The sequence below is a fragment of the Erinaceus europaeus genome, chromosome 12 (genome assembly GCF_950295315.1).
Source record: "Erinaceus europaeus chromosome 12, mEriEur2.1, whole genome shotgun sequence".
NCBI classification, from domain to species: domain Eukaryota; kingdom Metazoa; phylum Chordata; class Mammalia; order Eulipotyphla; family Erinaceidae; genus Erinaceus; species Erinaceus europaeus.
In genome coordinates, this window is record NC_080173.1 from 15,325,000 (window position 1) to 15,349,804 (window position 24,805).

At 44.6% G+C, this 24,805-nt stretch overlaps 1 protein-coding gene and 1 pseudogene across 4 annotated transcripts in view; one reads left to right on the plus strand and one right to left on the minus strand.

Annotated features, from left to right (window-relative positions):
* Window positions 1-24,805, minus strand: part of USP36 (ubiquitin specific peptidase 36) — a 42,415-nt gene that overhangs the window by 15,467 nt on the left and 2,143 nt on the right. For 3 of the 4 annotated variants that reach the window (XM_060202854.1, XM_007535573.3, XM_060202855.1), the window contains exons 2-13: window positions 24,359-24,493; window positions 20,932-21,199; window positions 19,928-20,149; window positions 14,096-14,206; window positions 13,070-13,172; window positions 9,496-9,563; window positions 8,967-9,037; window positions 8,279-8,361; window positions 6,568-6,679; window positions 2,665-2,805; window positions 1,547-1,647; window positions 618-756 (exon numbers count right to left, since the gene is read on the minus strand). In XM_060202854.1, the coding sequence (XP_060058837.1) occupies window positions 618-756; window positions 1,547-1,647; window positions 2,665-2,805; window positions 6,568-6,679; window positions 8,279-8,361; window positions 8,967-9,037; window positions 9,496-9,563; window positions 13,070-13,172; window positions 14,096-14,206; window positions 19,928-20,149; window positions 20,932-21,190 (1,410 nt within the window). In that variant the 5' untranslated portion in view covers window positions 21,191-21,199; window positions 24,359-24,493. Of the gene's footprint in view, window positions 1-617; window positions 757-1,546; window positions 1,648-2,664; window positions 2,806-6,567; window positions 6,680-8,278; window positions 8,362-8,966; window positions 9,038-9,495; window positions 9,564-13,069; window positions 13,173-14,095; window positions 14,207-19,927; window positions 20,150-20,869; window positions 21,200-24,358; window positions 24,494-24,805 lie in introns of those variants that run through there. The other variant, XM_060202856.1, reaches the window with a different exon arrangement.
* LOC103124819 (alkaline ceramidase 3-like) lies at window positions 22,971-24,032 on the plus strand (annotated as a pseudogene).

Consider the following 24,805-nt stretch of genomic DNA (forward strand, 5'->3'; position numbering starts at 1 on the left):
AGGGATGGAGGGGGGAGAGAGAGGGAGGGAGGGAGAAGGGGGAGAGACAGAGAGAGAGAGAAAGACAGTAAAATAGGAGGAAAAAGAGAACTCTATCATGGAGACAGTTTGGTGGCATCAAACATGCACAAAGCCCTAGGGGTTCATTCCCTGGTGCCAGAAAAAAAAAGTGAAGATAAAGACCTATTTTCCCAGGTATATTTTACTTTTTGGGTAAGCCTATGCCATGTTAATATAAATAAATGAATAAATTACAAATGAGAGAGGGACTATTTTTTCATTATAGTGAAGCACCAACTAAAAAATGCAGAAATAGGGGCCAGGTGGTGGTGCACCGTTAAGCAAACACATTACAATGCATAAGGACCTAGGTTCAAGCCCCTGGTTCCCATCTGCAGGGGCAAAGCTTCACAAGTGGTCAAGTAGGGCTGTAGGTTTCTATCTCCCTCTCCCTTCCCAATTTCTCTGTCTCTATTCAATGATAAAGAAAAAATAAACAGAAAAAAAAATTATTCCTGCATGCACTTGGGAGTTTCCTATCTACCCCATGCTGTGATGACCCACCACAGAGAGAACATGGATCAGCTATGGACACATGCATTCTCTTCAACAGGTACCTTTGAAGTGAGTGGGGAAGCAACAGCCCCGTTGCTGATATTCTTCTTGAGCTGGTCTGTGACCAAGCTGGGGCGGTTGGAGAGGGAGGAAACGGACCTGGAGATGGAGCCCTCAGGACTCTTCTTAGAGCCTGGAATTCTGTCAGAGGAAGAAAGCAAGTCAGTGGATTTTCTCATTAAAGCTATCAAGGCACTACAGAAAGTGAGGAAAGGATTCAGAATAAAGTCAAGTTTACAATTCCACTTAAAAAAAAAGGGGGCAGGAGGGTATTGTTAACAGTCACCAGAGAGAACCTGACTGTCCCATTACTCTTCCAGGACACCCCACTCTGATCTTAAACAGCACGAGGCTATTGCAGTGCCCTGCAGACCTACTCAATGTAAGCAGAAAGAAACTTGCAGTCAGAGTTCTAAGATTAGACACAATCTGTCAAAGACCCTTCAATCCAGATTCTGCAGAGCATCATGAAGTGGAGGCCACAGAGCATTCTGTCACCATGTTCTCCCACCCCCAGCTCAGTGACTAAAGGTCCTTCCCAAGGCACTGCTGTGTGCCCACCCTCTGACAACCCACATCACTGCCTACTCTGATCATCTGACAGGGAGGGAAATGTGTGGGGCAGCAACTATCCAGATGTAACATCTAATTCAGGACAATACAACATCATCTTCCACTTAATGTATGTAAGTCACCTCAGTGGGAGGGGCATGGGGACCTAATTCACCTCGCCAGAGGCTCCATTTTAAATTAACAACTAGGTAGCTATGGTCTGAAAAGGCCACCCCAGCTGACAAGGATGGTATGAGGACAGCTGCTGAGCCCTTTCCGTCCTATGGGATTCCCTGTTACTTTCCCAGAAAAGGCCTGAGAGGCTCCTGAGTGCAGGAAGAGCCAGGGAAGGAAGCTGCAAGGAGATAGGGGTAGTTACCTCAGGTAGAAGAGCACATATGCCTGCTGGTTCAGAACTACTTTTATGTTGCTGGAATGGACCAAAGAGTCATTCATCTGGTACCACTGCCCGTTGCTTGCCTAAGTAATATAGGGTGTGGAAAAAAAAAAAAAAAGCCATCAACTAACCTTTCACAAGTTTCACTACTGAAAAGTAATAATCTGCTACTAATTATCACATCCCTCCAAAAGCAACTAAATGAAAACAACTTCATATGAAAACATCTTATATCTAAAACAGACCTAATAGCTTTTTCCAAAACGAAGACCCCAAATCTTCATCTGCAATATTCTTGTCTTTAGGTTCATGATTAGTCAACAATTTGTCCTGCTTTTTATCTTAACTCTTTTTCAGCCACCAGGTTCCAGACGCTATCATGATGCCAACCTAAGTTCCCTGGGTAGACGACCCCACCAATGTGTCCTGGAGCCCCACCTCCCCAGACCCCTAACCCACTAGGGAAACAGAGAGACAGGCTGGGAGTAGGGATCAACCTGTCAACACCCATGTTCAGCAGGGAAGCAATTACAGAAGCCAGACCTCCCACCTTCTGCACCCCATAACGATCCTGGGTACATACTCCCAGAGGGATGAAGAATAAGAAAGCTATCAAGGGGAGGGAATGGATACAGAGTTCTGGTAGTGGGAATTGTACCCCTTTTATCCTATGGTCTTGTCAATATTTCCATTTTATAAATAAAAAAAAGAAAATAGCATTTGTCTAACTCTGAATGTGACTATTAAGTGTTTATCCCTGGCACCCCAACAGATGTAGACCCTCCCTTCTCAAAGGTGTGTGGGTAGCTCTAATCAGCAGGTCCGTCCCAGCAATAATCATCCTTCAAATGGGTTCTCTGGAATCCCAGAGACAGGGCTCTGAAATAACTCCTTCCAGTGTCACAAGTCCCTACACCCTGAAGCACTAGGCCATGAACATAACTACACATTACCACTGCTGAAACACACATGTATGTCCTTCTACAGGGGCCACGTTTGCACTCATACAAACAAGACTGCACACTTGGCCCCAAGAGGGAGGGAGGGAGGGAGGGAGTACATGTGCCACCTCCCCAATGCCATCAACTAGCAGCACTGACCTTCACATAGCAATAATAGTGGCCGGCGTGGCAGCTGTAGCCCGAGTGCACCAGTACAGCATAGAGCCCATACATGATGGGCTCCCCACTGCTCTGCGACATGTATGGACGGATGTTCAGGAATTCCGGATAGCCCACATCCTGTTGGAAAAGCCAAGAAAAAGGCAATCAAATTCCTCACTGAAAGTAAGGATCAATTTGTGTTTCTATTTACTTCCTGGATAGAGACAGAGAGAAACTGAGAGAAGGGGAGACATGGAGAAAGAGTGACATCTGCAGCACTTCCTCACCACCTGTCAGGCTCACTGTAACTGGGGATTTGAACCTAGGTCACTTTGTACACTCTATACAGTACACCAACCACCTAGCTCCCAATTTGTGTCTCTATAGACAAGTACACAAAATGTAGGATTCAGCTGGTTTGTAATGAGTTGGTACAACTGGGCATTCAGCCACGTTGTGAGGAGGCTCCCTGATCAATGATTAAAAAAAAGAAGAATCAGGGCCAGACAGTGGCTCATTCAGTAAAGCACACACATTACTAGGTGTGAGGACTGGGGTTCAAGACCTCAGTCCCCACTTGCAGGAAGGAAGCTTAATAAGGGGCAGTGTTGCCGGTATCTCTGTCTCCCTCTTGACTTTTCTGTCTCTATACGGGGGGGGGGGGGGGGGGGGCATTTCTACCTGACTTATGTGAAATTATTTTGATATTCCATCAAGTGGTTGATGGTCAATTGTGGTCTTTGTCACACATCTAAATTAGTCTTCTTATAGATGGGGGAAATAGTTCACCTGGCAGAGTGCAGGACTTGCATAACTAAGGTTCCCAGTTGAGTATCTGATGTTAAATATACCAGAGTAGCACTTTGGTTACCCTCTACTAAGTGAAACTCCTCCAGATAAGTAAAATAAATGTTTAGAGCAAATAAATTAGGGGGCTGAGTGGTAGTGCGCCTGGCGGAACGCACGTTACAACGTGCAAGGACCCAGGTTCGAGTCCCCGGTCCCCATATGCAGGGGAAAAGTTTCAAGAGTGGTGAAGCACTGCTGTCTTCTCTTCCTCTCTATCCCTCCCTTCCCTCTTGATTTTTGGCTGTCTCTATCCAATAAATAAATAAAGATAATTTTAAAGAAGATTTTTAAAAAAATTACTCCTCTTAGGGCCTGGGCAGTGGCACATCTGGTTGAGCACACATGTTATAATGAGCAATATAAGCCTCTTAGTGCCCACCTGTAGGAGGGAAGTTTCATGAATGGTGAAGCAGGGCTCCAGATACCTCTCTTTCTATATATTTATCTATCTCTGCTTTCCCTTTCAATTTCTCCCTGTCTATGCAAAATAAATAAGATTAAAAAAAAAAAGTTTCAGGTCTTCAGGGGAAAAAAGTGCTGAATCCATATAGTTCACTGCTATAAAATCAAAATTTTAACAAACTGTACTAGAACACAGGTCATGTCAAAACTTGGGTTTTATTGGTAAATTTTTCATTTAAAAATATTTGGGGAGGGGCACAGAACTTTGGTGGTGGATGTGGTGTGTACCTCTACCCCTGTAATCTTAAAATTTTGTAAATCATGATTAAGTCACTAATAAAAAGCAAAGCATTTTAGTTTAGAAATAGTTTCTAAATTATTTTTGAATGATAGGAGGCATAATATAGCTGCATTTCTATCATTATGAACAGATTCTAATCAAGTATCATTTAGAGTATAAACTGCACAGCTCTTAGGTGTACAGTTAAGCAAGTTGTTTATAAGTATACACTGATCATCAGAACCAATATTCTTTTTTTAAAAAAGATTTTATTTATTTATTTATTCATTAATGAGAAACATAGGAGAAAAGAGCCAGACATCACATTGGTACATGTGCTACCAGGAATTGAACTGAGGACCTCATGCTTGAGAGTCCGATGCTTTATTCACTGCACCACCTCCCGGACCACCAGAACCAATATTCTTATCAAGATACAAACATCATCCCAGGAAATCCCCTTGTGTCTCAGTATGTACTCCCATTATGAATGTCTGCTGTTTTGACTTACATCACCAAGTGTTTAGTTTAGCCTGTCCTTGAACTTCAGATTCCTAGACTCATAGAGTATGTACCTTTTGTGTGCCGGGCTTTCTTCTTTAGATGAACACAATGTCTATATTAATCTCTATTTCTTCCCCTTCTACTGACAAACTCAAATATTCATAATATGACTCATGAGTTCTAATCCAACCTTCCTAGATATAGGACCCCAAGGAAAAACAGACTGTTTCTCAAACTGAGTTCCAATGGAAAACCAGTCCTAAGAGAAGCACAAGTTCCTCAGGACAAAATTGCAATGACCTCATCTACCATTCCAAGGACTTGAGTGCCTTGTGAAGCAGATATCATGTAAGCACATGGCAAAACAGGATGGAGAAACGAAATTTTATGAAAATTTGTTGTAACACCTTCCCCTCCAAAATGTACACAAGTGCTTACATACTAAGGGTCTGAGAAAGCCTGCAATTTAAGAACTGACTTCAGTTTGGTGTTTCCCAAATGCAGTTAACCACGGAAACGCTTTACTTCCAAGCACAGTATTAATATTTTGCAAAACACCAGTGTGGAAAATGCTCATCCAGGCAAGCCCCTATTGCACTGCCCATTGACACTGGCAGGTACTACACCCCAAACCACACATATAGGCTCTAACAATGAGAAAAGCTCAAGATCCTCTCATTTCTGAGACTCTGGAGTTCCAGGTTCAGTCCCCCTCACCACCATAAGCTAGAGCTGAACAGTGCTCTGGTAACAAAAACAAAAAAGGGAGAGAAAAGCTCAAGATATTTATGAAACTAGATTATCTTATCTTCTCTTATAATGCCACTGTGTTAGAGAGGTTATTTGACATGACACAAAAGTTACAGCAGACTGGCCCAAGAAGAGTGGTTTATGCAACAGATTTCTTTTGGGGCTTGGAGGCCCCAAATTCAATTTCCTGCATCACCATAAACCAGAACTGAGTCATGCTCTGATAAAAATAAACAGATAAAGGGGGAAAAAATCACAGCAGTTGCTTGTGTTTGTTTCAGATACAAAGCAAAAATCAAAGCTGCATAACCCAGTTATTCTGAGGGGAATCCTGAGCTTCTAAATCAGGAGCACTCCAAGCAAAGACAGAAGTTGGGGACATGAGAATGCAGTAATACAGTGGTTCTAAGACTTGATGGCCCATATCACTCAGGGATTCCCCCTAACCAAATACACACATCCCTGCCTTCTGAAGATTGGAACTCCCTGGATCTGGGATAGTGTCTGAAATGTACATCTTTAAAAGCAGTCCAAGGAGTCAGGTGGTAGCGCAGAGGGTTAAGTGCACGTGGTGTGAAGCGCAAGAACCCATAAGGATCCTTGTGTAAAGATCCCAGTTCGAGCCCGACTCCCCACTTTCAGGGGAGTCCTTTCACAGGCGGTGAAGCAGATCTGCAGGTGTCTTTCTCTCCCCCTATGTCCTATCCAATGACAGCAACAACAACAATAATATCCACAACAATGATAAAACAAGGGGAACAAAAGGGGAAAAAATGGTCTCCAGGAGCAGTGGATTCATGATGCAGGCACCGAGCCCTGGCAATAACCCAGGAGGCAAAAAAAAAAAAAAGTCCAGAAGGGCTGGGGTGAGAACACAATGGTTTTGTAAAAAGCCTTTCATGCCTGAAGCACCAAAGGTCCCAGGTTCCATATATGCCAGCACCATATATGCCAGAGCTGAGCAGTGCTTTGACTAAAAACAAATAAGCAAACAAAACATAGAGAAATAAATGAGTAAATGAAACTAGAAGTAGTCTGGGGATGGGGGAATCTTTTAAAAATAAATAAAAGCAGCCCAGGTCTTCCTGGTGTAAATCTTCACTGTGCACACTTACCTTGGTTATCTTTCCCCCACTGAAGTTGGCAAAGCGCTTGAGGGAAAGTGTTAGGACATTGGATGCTCTGTGGATGGTAAACCGCTTGCTAGCTGGAACTTTCTTCTTACATCTGTGAAGGGGGGGGAGGGAGATATCACTTCTTGCTGAGCTGATGTCCTCATGAGGAGGTTAACAAATTAAGATAACTGCTTATGTGTCTCCTTAATGAGCTTTGTACCTCCTATATCCAAAAACTCAGACCAACATCACTTAGTAAAGGAAACTCATCACAGGGACTAGAGGAAAGCTGGAGATGCTACAACAAAAATAAAGACTCTCAGGGTCGAGCAGTGGCATACAGTACCATGTGCAAGGACCCAGGTTCAACTCCTCAGTCCCCACCCATAGGGGGAAGCTTTCCCAAGTAGTGGAGTTGTGTTGCAGGCGTCTCTCCTTTTGTGTGTGTCTCTCCCTCCTTCCATCCCTCTCTCTTTGCAGGTGTCTCGTGTGTGTGTGTGTGTGTGTGTGTGTGTGTGTGTGTGTGTGTGTCTCCTTCCCTCAAAAAAGAAAGCAAGCGGGGGTCGGGCGGTGGCGCAGTGGGTTAAGCGCATGTGGCATAAAGCGCAGGGACCGGCGTTAAGGATCCCGGTTCGAGCCCCCGGCTCCCCACCTGCAGGGGAGTCACTTCACGGGCTGTGAAGCAGGTCTGCAGGTGTCTATCTTTCTCTCCCCTTCTCTGTCTTCCCCTCCTCTCTCCATTTCTCTCTGTCCTATCCAACAACGAATTGTATCAACAAGGGCAATAGTAACCACAACGAAGCTACAACAAGGGCAACAAAAGGGGGGGAAAAAATGGCCTCCAGGAGCGGTGGATTCATGGTGCAGGCACCGAGCCCAGCAATAACCCTGGAGGAGGAAAAAGAAGAAAAAAAAAAAAAAAAGCAAGCAAGCAACTGGGAATGGTGAAGTCATCATACAAGTACCAAGCCCCAGTGATAACCTTGGTGGCAATAATAATAATTAATAATAATAGTAATAACGATGATTTTTCCCAGCTTGAGATGCACAAAAAAGCTGCTGGAGCAACATATCACATAGGAGATGTGATCACTGGTGACTAGGCAAACATGACAACAGTGCAAGTGAAATCAGGCAGGAAATAATGGGCAGCAGACAGGCAAAAGTAAAGTTTCTAGAGCAAAGGAAAAGGAACTTATAGTGGTTCAAGAACAGTGTCAGCACAGTAAACCTGAACAGTACCTTTAGGAAAGGGTTCTATAGTGTTTACAGCTTTTAAATGGCTTAGAGTAAAGAAATGCTCCCTTAACAGCATGACCATGAAGCCACTGCAGGAATGAGGACAGAGTTCATCTACTGAGATAATTTAAGTGAAAGACCTGGCCTTTCTGAGAGGTAGGATGGCCAAATGGCTCCCCCAGTTCATCTGTGCCATGTCACACCCCCCTTCCTGCATTAGGTTTCTCATACTGTGAAATGGGGCATCCACCTTACAGACACAGGCACAGTGACAGGCACCTAGTTGACAGCTACAGAAGCTGATTTTGTGCGGTTCAGAGGGTTCTGGTTTCAAGATATACAGCTGCTACTCAAAAAAAATACAGATAGCAGCTGCCATGGAGGGATGGAGAGAGAGATGAAGGGAAGGTCAGACTGGGTGACAAAGTCCCACCTTGCAGACAGCCAAGGTCAAGAGCAAAATGAGACTTACTTGGCACACATATAGGCATTTTCTCCACTCAGGACATCTGGTTTCACAAAAAGTTCCAGGGCACGCACGATGTTTGCAGCTTGCTGAGGAGGACAAAAATGGGGGACAGTATAAACACCAGCAAAAAAAGGCTGACTTTGAGAAATGCTGAATGGAAGTTCTTTTAGGCTGAGGCAGCAAATCTTAAAACATTACTTGCATCAACACTGGCCTACTAGTTGCCACCTTCTGGCAGTCAGTGCACACTACTAAGGGGGTGGGAGGAGACAGACAGACAAATAGACACACACACATGCCCCTACCCATCTCGGTCTTGGATCATGGTCTGAGTTACAGTGGGTCTCCCTTTTAGGGGAGCAGAGTACAACAGCATCTGCCCCAACATTTATAGAGCTTCTTCTGAAGCCCCACTACCTCTATTCGGGCCTCAACAGAAAAGTGCATTTTACCTTTGGAAAGAGGTGAGCAAAATTGATGGTATATAGGGCAGCACGATTCTTAATGTTTTTTCTATTTGGTTTATATAACTCATTCTCAAAGTCACCATCAGGTTCTGGGAAACTGTGACTTTCAGTGACGCTGTCCTCACAACGATGTCATTCAGTTCAACACCGTTTTGGTTGCTGCCTGGCTGCTTGCCCTCTGATCTCCCTATCCCGTGCAGACATAACAGGGCCATGCTCTGTACCCGAATCTCCAGCGCCACGTCCAGGTAGGGATCGTAGGTGTCTGAGACACTCTTGCACACGGAGCACTTCACTGAAAGGGAACAAAAACATGGATGGTGAAGCTGGCACATGGCCCAATGGTTTCCAGGACACTGGTGGGGTGTTCTTAGCTAAGTAGTGCCTTGGGCTCCTGGGTAAAATTGGGAGAGAGCTCACAGCTTTCACAAGGAGATGGCCAGCTCCCCAATGACACTCAGAGGGGGTCTCTTGCCATGACCTGGCTGACTACATCAGCAAGCACTATTCTACCAGCTGATGGGGAGCAGTCACATGTAAGGAACAAGGGAATCAGAGGAAAACACCACCCTCACACTACGAGTCAGCCCCCAACCCCACACGGGAAAATGGCTATTGGGCAAAACACCAGGCAAGGGGGTGCTCCAGGGGACAGACCTGGCCAGCTCTACCACACAAGAATCCCACCCTTAGTGCTTCCCAGCTAATGCTCTCATTCTCACAGGAGTGGGTAGAGAAAATATCACCACTTACCACGTGACCTGAGATAGCCCCCGAAAATCTGATGAACCAGAGTAGTGGCCTGTGTCTGACGGTCCAACCTGGAAAGGAGACATAGTAAGAACAGCAGTCCTGGTTGCCCTACCTGGCTCCCCTCCCCTTGCCTGTACCACAGAGAAGCCTCTCACAGTCTCCTCCACCAGTCCCACACACCTACCCCTCAATGTAGAGGGCAACTTTCTTCTAATTTCACAGGGAACCAGAGGACTGAGAAATGTCCTTTTATTTCATCCGATCTCAATGAAAGAACCATTTGCTGTCCCCTTTTCCAGCTCTCAGTCCTGCAAGGTCAATGTCACTGATGTACTGGCTGTCCCATATCCAGGGTGGAGGAACAGGCACAGAAAGCTCATCTGCCCATGCAGCCTTCAGCAGCAGAGACCCAGGATCAAACAGATCTACACTCAGTCCTGTCCCATGCACTAGCTGGTAGGGAGGCCCTGCTGCACATCTGACACTGTGCAGAGTAACCTGCTAGGTTCTAATAGAAAATACTCCTTCCGGGAGTCAGGCGGTAGCGTGGCAGATTAAGCACAGGTGGCACAAAGTTCAAGATCAGCATAAGGATCCCAGTTCGAGCCCCCGGGTCCCCACCTGCAGGGGGGTCGCTTCACAAGAGGTGATGCAGGTCTGCAGCTGTCTGTCTTTCTCCCCTCGTCTTCCCCTCCTCTCTCCATTTCTCTGTCCTATCCAACAATAATGACAACAATAATAACTACAACAATAAAGCAACAAAGACAACAAAAGGGAATAAATATTAAAAGAAAAATACTCTTTCCAACAACAATAACATCAATAACAATAGTATTAATAGCAACGATAAAACAAAGGCAACAAAAGAGAAAGAAAAAAAAAAAAGAGCCTCCAGGAGCAGTGGATTCATGGTGCAGGCACTGAGCCCCAGAAATAACCCTGGAGGAAAAAACAAACAAAAACTCTTTTGTTGCTTGTGAAAGCTGTTGCTGGGGCTTCACCACTTTGAGTAAATCTTTTCAGAGAAAGAGATTCCACAGCACCAAAAAGCTGCCACCGAAGCAGTGAGAGCTGAGCCTGAGCCTGGTTGAGTACATGGCAAAGACTGCGAATCTCATCCAAATAAGCTATTTTATTGGCCTAAAAAGGTACTCTGTAGCCTGTCCTCTGGTTCTCATTTACAACCTCTCAAATCTATCTCTGACTTGCTTTTGAGACTATTTCCACGGGGTAAGAGGACACCCCCACCTAGACACAAATTCAGGAATATTCTATCCTTTTTACACAGAGACGACAAAAGTGAGGCTTGCTCTTCCAGGACAAGCATCCCCCTAAGGTCCGGCATGTCTTTCATATCTACAAGGACTTCTGATTCCTCAGCCAGGAGCAGTGCTGCTCCCCAGGCCTCTCTTTACTTCAAAGGGTCACATGGACTGTTCTGGCAACACCTGCAGAGTGTGCTGAAGACACCTCTAACCAGTCACTAGCATCTTTCCAGTCCTCTAGCACCAACAAAGGGACCCACCCCCAAGTTTTATTTAGCAATAAAAGTCAAGTATAACTCCTCCATTCACCTCAAAAGGAAAGACATTTAACGCCCAGAAATGACAAAAACATAATTTCATCACGAACTATTGAGCCCCACATCACTCCACGATACCTTTGGGTCAGCAGGAACAAGAGCAAAGGGTAGAACTTAGAACCCACCCTCATTACAATCTGAGGGAGGAGGCACAAACTGTAAATTCATTCTGAAGCAGGGAAAGAAAGATTCTAGCAAACTATCTTTCCCACTCCCTCTTGTGCCCCAGTGGAGATCCAGGGCACTTCGAAAAGACAGAGTAATGGGGAGAAAAGGAGAACCAAGAGAGTCCCTTTCCGAATGTCTCTCTTCTCTCTTTCTTTTATCAATAGGAGAAATAGGGAAGAGAGAAAGAAAACCAGCCATTATCTCTGGTACATGCATTGCCAGGGATCAAACTGAGGACCACAAGTATCTGAACTGTCCCAGAAAGAAAACGCTACCCACTGGAGGCTCCAGTGTTCTGGTGTCAACCATCCCCAATCCAGAATGCTTAGGAAGAGTAGGTAACGGACTTCTTTAGAGGCTGGACAAGGAAGGAAATATCAGTGACCCCATGGAAAATACTCAAGGTGGAAAGAAGCAAGAACACTGAATCACCCAGTCCATCACCCACCATGAGAGCCAGTTAGAGCTAGCTGCTAACTGCTAGCTGGCAAAGCATCAGATGATGGAAAGCTGTCTATATTCATTCAAAGGCACTGCAAGTAGCCTGGGAGGAGGTGCAGTGGGTAAAGCATTGGACTTGCAAGTATGAGGTCCTGAGTTTGGTGCCTGGCATCAAATGTGCTAGTGAAGCTATGGTGTACACACACACACACACACACACACACACACACACACACTACAAGCCAGTGGGGGTGGGACAAGAAATAACTCACTCAATAGACATACACCTAGCTGCATGTGAAGACCTGGGTTCTAGTAATAGCACCACATGAGAGCAAGGAGGAAGGATGCCCTACTTTTAGGGGAATGCTATATGGTTACAGCAGCATCAGTAACTAATGGAAAAGCACCTGAGGAACCCAGGGATCTAAGCTCACCCACTGAGACCAGATGTTCTCCCATTATCATTGCTGTAACTCAACTCACTTTCCTGTAGCATAGCCCAGGTGTTTCTTTTTAGTCATTACGGTCACTACCCCAGGTCTGTCTGTCTGTTTCCAGAGGGGGAAAGACACACTGAAGCTTCCTCTAACGCAGTGGGGATCAGGCTTGAACCTAGACTGTGCATATGATGAAGCAGGTACACTATCCAAGTGAGCTATTTTGATGGCCCCATTCCAGATAGATCTATCTATCCATCCATTAATCCATCCATCCATCCATCCATCCAGAAATAGGAGAGAAAGTGAACCAGACGTTACTCTGGCACATGAATTCAGGACCTCATGCTTGAGTTAGAGTTAAACACCTTATCCATTGCATTACCTCCCAGACTGCCTCCAGATGTTTCTTTAGATGAATTTAGGTCTGCTCTAACCCAAGGTAATAGTCACAAAATAGAACTCCCTTAGAACTCCCAACCTGGTTTTTTGTTGGTTGTTAATTTTATATATATTTATTTGCCACCACGGTTATTGCTGGGGCTTGATGCATGCATGGCAAATCCACTGCTTCTGGCAGCTAACTTTTTCCCCTTTTATGGATAGAGACAGAGAGCAACCAAGAGGGAAGGGAAGGGTAGAGAATAGAGAGGCAGTCCATAAAAGATACAAAAACATCAGTGGTATGATGAACTGCCCTCAAGAGATCTGCTGAAAAACACTACCTTCGGTAGGGCACTGGTGGAATTGCACTGCCTGGTCCTGCCAGGTTCCTCAAGCCTAGGCCCTTTCCCAGGACACCAATGCCATCCCTACTCTTAGCTTCAGTAGGGGAGCGCAGACCCTATCTCCTATTTCTACAAGAGGAACACTCAGGAGAGAAAAGAGAGGCTACTGGCCTCATTTGACAAGGGCCTAAAACCAGGGGGTGTGGAGCACGTACTTGGCACAGCCACTGAGGCAGGCCTTTTGCATGGCGTCGATGGTGTAGCGCAGGAACTCATGAGCATCCTCCTGGTTCCCAAAGCGGAAGTGCCGGGCAATCTCTAGGGAGGGAGGAGAGAAGACACATCAGACTGCTGGGCAAGGCAAACCTATTTAAACCATCCATGGTCTGCTTGTGGCCAGTGACAGACTATCCTGGGGAGCATTTTTATGAAGAGGCAGTGAGACTAGAGCTCTAACTAAACTTTCTCTATCTGCCCATTCCTTCAGGCAGCAGTTTGTTTAGTAATTCAAAAGTCTGAAACTCTCCAGCAGAGAAGGATAAATGTAGCACATGTGAAGAAACAAAACTTGTTTCCCAGGAATCAGTAACATAGTAAGTTAGAACTTTTGAGGTTTCAAAGCCAACTGACCTGTCTTTTCTGCCATGTGAAAGGAGGTTTGACTTTTACAGATTTTTTTTTTTCAGAAAAACCTAGCCGAATGGCAATTATCTCTCCTCTACCTTAGTTGAACGTTCCTATTCCCAGTCACCTGCCTACCTCACAACCCTACCCCTGCCCCTCAAAGTGATCTTCAAATACCCCTTCCACAGCATTCCCCCCACTGAGCAACACATGACTCTACCCCCATATGCCAAATTATTTTTTTTAATTTATTTATTTTCCCTTTTGTTGTCCTTGTTTTTTATTGTTGTTGTGGTTATTATTGTTGCAGTCATTGATGTTGTCGTTGTTAGATAGGACAGAGAAATGGAGAGAGGAGGGGAAGACAGAGAGGGAGAAAGACAAGACACCTGCAGACCTGCTTCACCACTTGTGAAGTGGCTCCCCACCAGCATGGGATCGAACCAGGATCCTTTTGCCGGTCCTTGCGCTTCGTACCACATGCGCTTAACCCACTGTGCTACCACCCGACTCCCATGCCAAATTATTCTAATGCAAAGCTTAAACTCTTTTCCGACTCTCCTTCCATTTACCCTCTCACATTCACTGCAGAAGATAGGTGAGGAATGGACTCTTACTTTTTAGGTCTCTGATGAAGGAGACGGGCTTGATAGCATTGCCGCTGTTGGCAAAGGCCTGGACGATATGATTTTGCATGACACACAGCATGCAGAAGCTTCCTTGGTGACCTGCAGATCAAAGTAGTGATTTAAAGTCAAGAGCTTCCAAGAGAATTTCTCACACACACATTCCAACATCCACAAAAGTACAAGCAGATAAGGACCAAGTAAAAGAATAGCCTAGTTATAGAGATCCTACAGCTCAGAACCACTTAGTGGACAACCAAGACACTGTCTGTTGGAAGACAGCCAGGACCAAGCCCCACTTGAATCCATGACATGTTTTCTCATTCATAATCCTGAGCTCAAGTCACTGACCTGAGCAAGATCACATTCCTATTTCCTTTTTGAAGATTTACTTTATGAGAGAGTAAGAGACAAAGACACCAGAGTACCACTCAGCTCTGGCACATGGTGGTGTTGGGACTGAACCTGAGGCTCCTGACATGCAAGCTCTGAACTTTAATGCCAACCCATCTACCTTTATTGTTAGTGCTATTTTACTTACTTATGGAAAGGATGTAGTTCAGTCGTAAAATTTTTCTTTGCAACTTAGGGTGATGGGTCTGACCTCCAGCAATACACACACAGAGTAAGTCTGATTTTCACAATAAAGCTTAGAAACATGATTTCACTTAATTTCTAAGTTGCTTCACATGGTCAGCAAGGTGCCACCACCCCATTTGTGACTCAAAATGGAACCTTCATGCACTATTATTCCTAGGAATCACCTCACTGTTAAATATCAGGGTTTGGCTAACCTTTGTAAAAGCCACACGGTGAGAACTTTCAACTTAAAGGCTCTGAAAGACCACAACTATGCAGCCATAGCACAGACGATATGGACACAGCTTAGCCAGGACATGTTCTAACAGAAGATTATTTATAACATTGTCAGTGGTCTGGGAGTTGGGTGGTAGTGCAGCGGGCTAAGCACACATGGCGCAAAGCGCAAGGGCCGGCTTAAGGATCCCAGTTTGAGCCCCTGGCTCCCCACCTGCAGGGATGTCACTTCACAAGTGGTGAAGCAGGTCTGCAGGTGTCTTATCTTTCCCCCTCTATCTTCCCCTCCTCTCTCCATTTCTTTGTCCTGTCCAACGACGACATCAATAACAACAACAATAAAAAAACAAGGGCAACAAAAAAGGGAAGTAAATAAATAAATAAAGTCAGTGGTCACAGACTGCAGCCTGCCATCCTCTTATAGATATAATTAGTTCCTCCTTGGCATTAGTCTAGACAATGGTATGTTTTTACCTTTGTTTAGTTACAAAATAAGAAAAGTCCCATTTGAAAGAAAAGGAGAGACAAGGAGAATCCAGAGCACCACTTGTGGCCAGAAATCCACCTGGGAGCCTCCGGCATTCAAGTCTGGCACTGTACCAGCTTCAATGTTCCCTCAGCCACAAAATAGCTTAAACACATGGATAAGTATAACGACTATGCCACCACCCAGCTCCACCCATCTCAGGTGTTCATCAGAGGTTACTATCCTGAGTCAGAACTACTATGCCCCCAAACTTATCTACTTTATTAACATCCGTGTGTGTACTCACAAACAGTAAACAGCATTGCAGCTGCATGCTTCAGCTCTTTATGTAACATGTACTACAGCCTGTGTCACTCACTCACTTGCTATTTTTTGTCACCAGAGCTATTGCTGGGGTTCAGTGCCTGCACAACTATACCTGAAGAAAATACACATGTGAAGAAAGCAAGACATAAAAAAACAAATATGGCTTTTCACACGTGAAGTACTAAGATGAGTCGAACGCACAGAGACAGAAAGTAGGACAGTAGGCACCAGGATCTGGAAAGTTCTTGAAGGGCAAAGAAGTTCAGTTTGGGGAGATGAAAAAGCTCTGGAGAGGGCTGATGGGAATGGTCACACAATACTGTGAATGTATTCAACGTCACTGAAACTTAAAAAGGATTTTATGCTACACTTATTAATATTTAACATAATACAAAATCTTGCTGGAAGGAGAGAAAAATCCCATTCATGTAATTTCTTTCTCAAAAAAAAAAAAAGGGGACTTTTATTTTTCATTTACGTTTTCTTATTTAACTTTTCTAATGATACTCATTAATTTATTTTTGTTATTTATTTAGTATTAGTGGGGGAGGGGGAAGAGGGAAAGAGAGAGAACACACAACGCACACCAGAGCATCACTCTGGCACACATGATGCTGGGGATCAAACTTGGAACCTCATATATTTCAGAGTCCAATGCCTGATCAATTGCAATACCTCCTGGGCTGCTATAATTTTTGTTTTAAAAATGACAACAGGGAGTCGGGTGGTAGCACAGCAAGTTAAGCACAGGTGGTGCAAAGCCCAAGGACCATCATAAGGATCCTGGTTTGAGCCCCCGACTCCCCACCTGCAGGGGAGTCGCTTCACAGGCGGTGAAGCAGGTCTGCAGGTGTCTGTCTTTCTCTTCCCCTCTCTGTCTTCCCCTCCTCTTTCCATTTCTCTCTGTCCTATCCAACAATGATGACATCAATAACAACAATAATAATAACTACAACAATAAAACAGCAAGGGCAACAAAAGGGAATAAATATTTTTTAAAAATTTTTTTAATAATTTAAAAATTGACAATTGAGGGCTGGGTGGTAGCGCAGTGGGTTAAGCACACATGGCGCAAAACACAAAGACTGGCACAAGGGTCCCAGTTGGAGCCCCAGCTCCCCACCTGCGGGGGGTGGGGGTCAATTCACAGGCGGTAAAGCAGGTCTATCTTCTCACCCCGTCTTCCCCTCCTCTCGATTTCTCTGTCTTAGCCAACAACCAGTAGTAATAACAACAATGATAAACAACAAAGGCAACAAAAGGGAAAAAATAGCCTCCAGGGACAGTGGACTCCTAGTACAGGCACAGAGCACCAGCAATAACCCTGGAAGGGAAAGAAAAAAAAGACAACAATGGTGGAGAGAGCTAAAATGGAAGCAAAGACAGAAACAAAACAGCTATCCTATTAGAATGAACTTAACAACATAAACCTTAACATTTGTTAAGTAGTACAAGCTCCCTTTTCTTGAACTCTAACTCCAGATTATAGTATTACCATAAAAGTCCTGTGAACTCCTGGGGATATATCCTAAGGAACCCAACACACCCATACAAAAAGATTTGTGTATACCTATGTTCATAGAAGCACAATTTTTTTCAGTTTTTTAAAATTTATTTATTTATTTTCCCTTTTGTTGACCTTATTTTTTATTGTTGTTGTAATTGGTGTCATCATTGTTGTTGGATAGGACAGATAGAAATGGAGAGAGATGGGGAAGACAGAGAGGGGGAGAGAAAGATAGACACCTGCAGACCTGTTTCACCACCTATGAAGCGACTGCCCTGCAGGTGGGGAGCCACGGGGATCCTTACACCAGTCCTTGAGCTTCGCACCACTGCGCTTAACCCATTGCGTTACTGCCCGACTCCCCATAGCAGCACAATTGTAATAGCCAAAACTTGGAAGCAACCCAGGTGTCCAATAAAAGATGAGTGGCTGAGCAAGTTGTGGTCTATATGCACAATGGAATACTACTCAGCTATTAAAAATGATGATTTCACAGTTTTCAGTCCATCTTAGATGGGGCTTGAAGAAATCCTGTTAAGTGAAATAAATCAGAAACAGAAAGATGAATATGGGATGATCTCACTCTCAGGCAGAAGTTGAAAGACAAGATCAGAAGAGAAAACACAAGTAGAACCTGAACTGGAGTTGCTGTATTGCACCAAAATAAGACTCTGGGGTGGGTAGGGGGGAGAGTATAGGTCCAAAAAAGGTGACAGAGAACCTAGTGGAGGTTGTATTGCTATGTGGAAAACTGAGAAATGTCATACATGTACAAACTATTGTATTTACTGTCGAATGTAAAACATTAATTCCCCAATAAAGAAATTAAAAAAAAAAAAAGTCCTGTGGAGCATAAGCTTCTAATTATTATGTAAAATGCTGTAGACAGTAACCCTGGTAAATTCTCTCTTAAATAGGGCAAGTAACAAGACCAGGAATACTGAAAATAGGAGCTCTTAATAGTAAATAAGATTAAGCGGCAACTGGATACTTTTTTCCATGTAATTCAGAAAAAATATAATATTGGGGCCAGGTGGTGATGATTTGGTTGAGCACACGTTAGTTACAATACCTGCAGGAAGAAAGCTTTGCAAATGGTGATGCAGGGTTGCAGGTATATCTCTTCCTCTTTATTCCCTTCCCTCTCGATTTCTGACTATCTCTAGCCAACAAATGAATAAAGATAATAAAGTTTAAACATATATATATATATATATATATATATATAATGTTAAAAGGAAACCCATGACTATGTAAGTGTCTTTAATTTGGGGGACAATGTATATAGGGAAAGGATGTAATTCTGGGCTGGCCCTGGATTTTATACAGAATGCTTATTTTACAGTAAGCTCTGGCGCAGAATTGGTGCAGGCAAGTGACAAGCACTGGGATTCAGTGCTCATATAGCCAAGACCCTGTCACATATAAGCCACATAGCTCAAGACCCTCACGAATCTTCATTATGCATGTTCTATAGGCCAAGGCCACTTAGGGGTCACTTAGAGATCCAGTGCTACAAAGGGGGAAAATAGCATAATTTCCCTTGAGAAATCTTACCCTAAAGAGCTAAGAAGTGGCACAAGACTCTTGCTAGGCAACTGGCATCCTCACACATGCCCATCTAGAAGGGCTGAACCTGCCTGCCCCCACACTCTGCAGTTTCCATGTATCAGGTAAGGAGGACATACAGACATGGTTTGTTTTTGACAAAATCAGCCTCAGCAAACAGACACAGGCTCGGATTCCCACAGAGCAGCCCGAACAGAAGACAGCTCTACTGAGAGTAGGAAGATGGAGCTGCTTCCTGTAGGTCTGGGAGGATAAGATCTCATTGCCAACATTAGGAGAGAAAAACAAATAACCAAGATTACTAAAGGAATTGCTGGAATGGGGACTCATGAGTCACTTCACTGGGAAGGTGCATGTTGCCTCAACGTACCAAACTTATGCTATGATGGCCCACAATCAGTTAGTCAAAGTCACTAGTTTAAAACAATAGTCTCCATAGACTATTGCCTTTCATTTATTTCATATCATAAATACAACTGAAAATATGCAATAAGGCTTTTACCATAACATGCTCCCCCCCAGATTCCTGTGTCCCTGCCTGCTTTTATCTGTATTTACAGATTTGCACTGTTTATTAGGTGTTGGGTTTTTTTTTTCCCTTTTTGTTGCTCTTGTTGTGCTTATTATTGTTGTTGATATCATTTGTTGTTGGATAGGACAGAGAGAAATGGAAAGAGGAGGGGAAGACAGAGAGGGGGAGAGAAAGACACCTGCAGACCTGCTTCACTGCCTGTGAAACGACACCCCTGCAAGTGGGGAGCTGGGGGTTTGAACCGGGATCCTAATGCGGGTCCTTGTACTTTGTGCCATGTGCGCTTAACCCGCTGTGCTACTGCCCAACTCCCTGTTTATTAGTTTTTAACTTTGTACTATACTCATAGATGCAATCAACTGAGCTGCTTGGTTTTCCACTAGGGTTTTGGTGTCTGAAAGCTTTTCTGGAGCAGCAAAGTTGTTGAGTGCTAGGGTATTTGAAAGACAATGCCACTATTTTCCAGTTACATATACCTGACCGCCTGTCATAAACTTCGATCCTAACTTGACCCAGACTGAGAAGGGTGTAGGGAGCAGGGATGGCAAATTAGAGGAGATTGCAGGTTTGGAATCAGCCCACCCCGTGCGGCACACCCACACTCACAGTTCCGAGAATGCTCCTTGGAGAGCAGGTAGTTGGCCAGGGGCGGTGTGTAGGCCAAGCACTGTACGGTGGAGTTCAGGAAGCAGGTGTTGCCAAGGTTGTGAAGTCCCGCCCCTACACGGTAGACACGTTCCCACTTCAGAGAAAGTCGCTCCATTGGGAAGAGCACTTTCTGTGGCGCAGGGACCCCATCGGCACAACTCTCATGACCATGTTCACCACCTGGGTGAGAAAAGGGGGCAAAGTAAGTGAACGCACACTGTGCAGACAGTAATGGTGTTTCCCCCCACTGGAGGTCCCTGGCAAGCCCAGGGGAAAACCTTGGCCTAGAAAGGTCTCCTCACCTCAACTGTGGGTCTAGAACTTAGTAACTTTCATTTTATGCTATTTTATTTATTTCCACCAGAGCACTGCTCAGCTCTGGCTTATGGTGGTGCAGGGACTTTGGAGTCTCAGGCATGAAAGCCTCTTTGCAAACCATTATGCTGTTTAACTTTATTTTTAATGATTTTGGTGGGTGTTTGGAAGTGGACCAGTTTTTCATACACGCAAAACATGTGGTCTGCCATTGAGCTATATCCTCAGTCCAGGACTGTCCCTGAATGAGGATGAGGCCCAGAGGGTTTGTGAAATAGCTCACTTGGATAGTGCACTGCTTTGCCATGTGCAGAGCACACAGTCTAGCCTGTCTCCACTGCATTAAAGGAAGTGTTCCTGCTAAGGTCTAACACTTTCTCTGCCTGGCTTTCTCTGTCTTTAAAGAGAGAGAGAGAGGAAAAAAAAAGCCCAAGGCCCAGAAAATCCCCAACTGCAAGGACCACTCTATTTCTCATTTCTATGCCCTGCTTGAGATGCTTTCAACACGCAGGAGTTCCAAGGAATCTCTGAAGACACGGGTTCTTTCTGACCAACCCTGTACCACACAGTTTTTGTTCTACACACCAGTCAACCTTTCCTCCTGGCCCCCAAAGTAAGATCCTTCCTGCACACACTCAGCGCTGTACCCTGTGTCTGTCTCCTGGCCTGAGGCTCTTCTCCGCTCCTGTAATGATTGGCTCCCTCTGCTTTGGTGTTCAGCAGCACATATTTGCTCTTCAGTGACTCCAGTTGATAGGAGAAACTCTTGCTGGCTGGTTCAAATTCTATCTTCTGTAAGAGGACCTTCTTGGCAGACGAGGCCAGAAGCTTCCCCAGCTCGCCATCATCAGCTGAGTCCTTGCGGCCAGGTTTCAGGGCTTCCTTCAACTTATCGACTATAGGCATGGTGCATTACTGCGGAGACAAGAAACAGCAAGGGGTAAGTGTGCCTCATCCTCGCACACCTCCTCTCAGGTCAATACAGACACCATGAGAAACCAATACAAAAGCTTCTCGGGGTCAGTTGCTAAGCCTGCAAAGGAAGTGCAAGTCACAGACCACTCAAGTGAACAGCCTTGTTTTCTCTCACTGACTAGGTGCCTCCAGAAACAGAGTCCACACACAGCAGTGGCTCTAGGGCAGCAGGTCACACTTTGGTGGGCATTTGTTCAACAAACATTTGCCTAGTGACTGTGGACATTCTGCACTGGGTGCCACTTTTTAAAAAGATAAGCCTGAGTTTCCAGCGTCTGCTCAAAATGCCCTTACACTCTAGCCATACACACAAATCCATGAAGCAAGTAAACATTGTGAGTTGGATGGAGAAGCATGTCTATAGGTTCAGACTCGTCCTCTTTAAATACAAAGCCAGGAGCCACAGATAGCCACCAGACCTGGGGGATGCAGCTGGTCCAACTGGAATGCGCTTAGAGCCAAACACATTTCAAAAACTTAACATGAATACAAATAACACTGTAATTTTCAGACTGCTTCTGCGTGGAGTAAACTGTGGAAAACAATTCCATGGCTAGCTAGTGTTAACTTGCTGTATTGGACAGTAACTATGCAATGATCTTTCTCAAGGTGAGAGAGAAGAGAAAGAGCAATGGCAGGATAGCACATGTAGTTGTCTGTACTTGGGGGGAGGGAGGGGAATGGGGGAAGGCAGCCCAGAAAAGAGCCAGGAGGCATAGCCCAGATAGGAAACACAGGCCCAGGCTGCCTATCACCTCATGGCTCTAGTCTCCAGGGGGGGGAAAAAAAAAAAAAAAATCACTGACTTCTGTAGCTCTAATCTTTGTAAAATAAAGGAAGTGGGAGGGGAAATGAATTGGGGACAAATTCCTTGAGTGCTGGCTCCCAGGTGGTAAGTATACTACAGAAACTGTAACAGGAAGAGACCCAGCACCAATAAATGCTACAGTTGTATCCACCACCTCCCCTCCCTACCTATTACCTCTCAAATACCCCAGCCAAGGTGAGAGGACTATTTGAGGGGCAACTGGAGTGTTTCCTTAACTATTCATCCCCATTAGAAAATTGATCTCAGGGGAGTCCGGTGGTAGCGCAGTGAGCTAAGTGCAAGTGGCACAAAGCGTGAAGACCGGAGTAAGGCTCCCGGTTTGAGCCCCTGGCTCCCCACCTGCATGGGAATTTACATGCAGTGAAGCAGGTCTGCAGGTGTCTATCTTTCTCTCCCCCTCTCTGTCTTTCCCTCCTCTCTCCATTTCTCTCTGTCCTATCCAACAACAACGACATCAATAAGAACAATAATAACTACAACAATAAAACAAGGGCAACGAAAGGAAATAAATAAAAATAATTTTTAAAAAATTTTAAAAATAAAATAAAATAACCTGATCTCAGCTAACCATCATCTGGCCTGTCAACGAGAGAACCAACAAGGTAGGTGTACTCCAAAATTCTGCTTAGAGAAAGGATATGCCCAGGGGGCAGGCTTCATGAGCAGTGAAGCAGGTCTTTCTCTCTCCCTTCCCGTTACCTCTCAATTCTCTCTGTCCTATCAAAACAAAATAGAAAGGAAGGAAGGAAAGTAAGAGAAAAAAAAGAAAAAGATAAGGCCACCAGAAGTGGATTCGTAGTGCTGGCACCAAGCCCCAGGAATAACTCTGGTGGTGATTTAAAAAAAAGGGGGGGGTGAGCGGGGGGGGGGGGGGGTGGGCGAGCAGGGAGGGGGGGCCCTTGAGCTGCCTGGAGTGGCCAGGGGGGAGGGTGGGCTGAGGGCCTCGGAGGCTGCAACAGCGGCGATGGCTCCAGCCTTGGACCACGAGGGATACTGGGGCTCCACGACCTCGACGCTGGACTGGTGCGAGGAAAACTACGTGGTGACCCCGTATATAGCCGAGTTCTGGAATACAGTTAGCAACCTGATTATGATCGTACCACCAATCTTTGGTGCAATTCAGAGTGTTAGAGATGGACTTGAAAAACGATATATTGCTGCTTATTTAGCACTCACAGTGGTAGGACTGGGATCCTGGTGCTTCCACATGACTCTGAAATATGAAATGCAGCTATTGGATGAACTCCCAATGATTTATAGCTGTATATTTGCGTACTGCACGTTTGAATGTTTCAAGGTCAAGAACTCAGTAAACTACCATCTGATTTTCATTTTAATTTTGTTTAGCTTAATAGTAACCACAGTTTACCTTAAGGTAAAGGAGCCTATATTCCACCAGGTCATGTATGGAGTGTTAGTCTTCACATTAATAGTTTGATCTATTTATATTGTTACATGAGTTTACCCTTGGCTTAGAGGACTGGGCTATACCTCCCTGGGCATATTTCTATTGGGATTTGTATTATAGAATGTAGATAACATCATTTGTGATTCACTGAGGAACTTTCGAAAGAAGGTGCCACTTGTCATAGGCATCACCTCACAGTTTCAGGCATGGTGGCATATTCTAACTGGCCTTGGCTCTTATCTTCACATCCTTTTCAGTATATATACAAGAACACTTTATCTGAGATACAGGCCAAAAGTGAAGTTTCTCTTTGGAATCTGGCCAGTGATCCTCTTTGAACCTCTAAGGAACCACTGATGAATTATTTCACCAAGGCAACAAAAAGCACCTACCATAGGCCTGACCAAATGAATAAAGATACACTTACAGATCTACACATTCAAACATATCATCATCATCGCAGCAAAGGAGTCACTGTTTCTGACTAATGCTGCCAGCCACAGAGAGATTAAAGAATGAGGCTTGTTGGGTGTTTAGCTCGTGTCTTTAACTCATTTGTTCTCTTCAACCTCGCTTTCAGCCCAAAAAAAAAAAAAAAAAAAGGATATACCCTAGCATCTTTTATCAAACTATGAAATTTATCATTTGGGGGCATCTAACTTCATAGGTGGATCAAACTTCTCTTCCCAACAATAATTTCTAGAAAGGGCAAAAAAACGAGAATAAGTTTTTTGTTTTATTTTGAGGAACAAGTCTTTCCAAAGGGGAATTGTCTTAAGAATTCCAACCAGTAGAAGAATCAGTACGAGTCACATACAGCTAAGGCAGAATGAAAACAATTCACAGGAACCTGTGGCCTTACCTTGGATGCCTGAGCTTGAGGGTACTGTTTCGATAGAATGGGGTCAATCAGGTGCTATGTGGGCCCTCGAATTTATGTGCTCCTTTGCTCTGGGCCTGTTAACCCCCCAAAGTGGTTCAGAATGGGCATCAGAATCTGTGAATGAACAGAGAAAAATCAGATGAGACTGTCCCTCTGACCAGGAGCCCATTAACACAGCTTAACACAGCTCTGGGGGACATTACCAGCCACCAGGAATGGTGGACCACCCACTGTGAACAATTTTCAGCACTATGGCTGAAGAAGTGATGACAGCACTGGACTGATGAAGTCAAGAGGAGAAATGAGAACAGAACACACTGCTGTTTGCCCCAGACCTTAACCTTCACATCAGTTATAAGTCTAGCACACAAAAATCTCTCCATCTTCACCAGCCCACTCTAGTCTAATAGCATTTCCCAAGAGAAA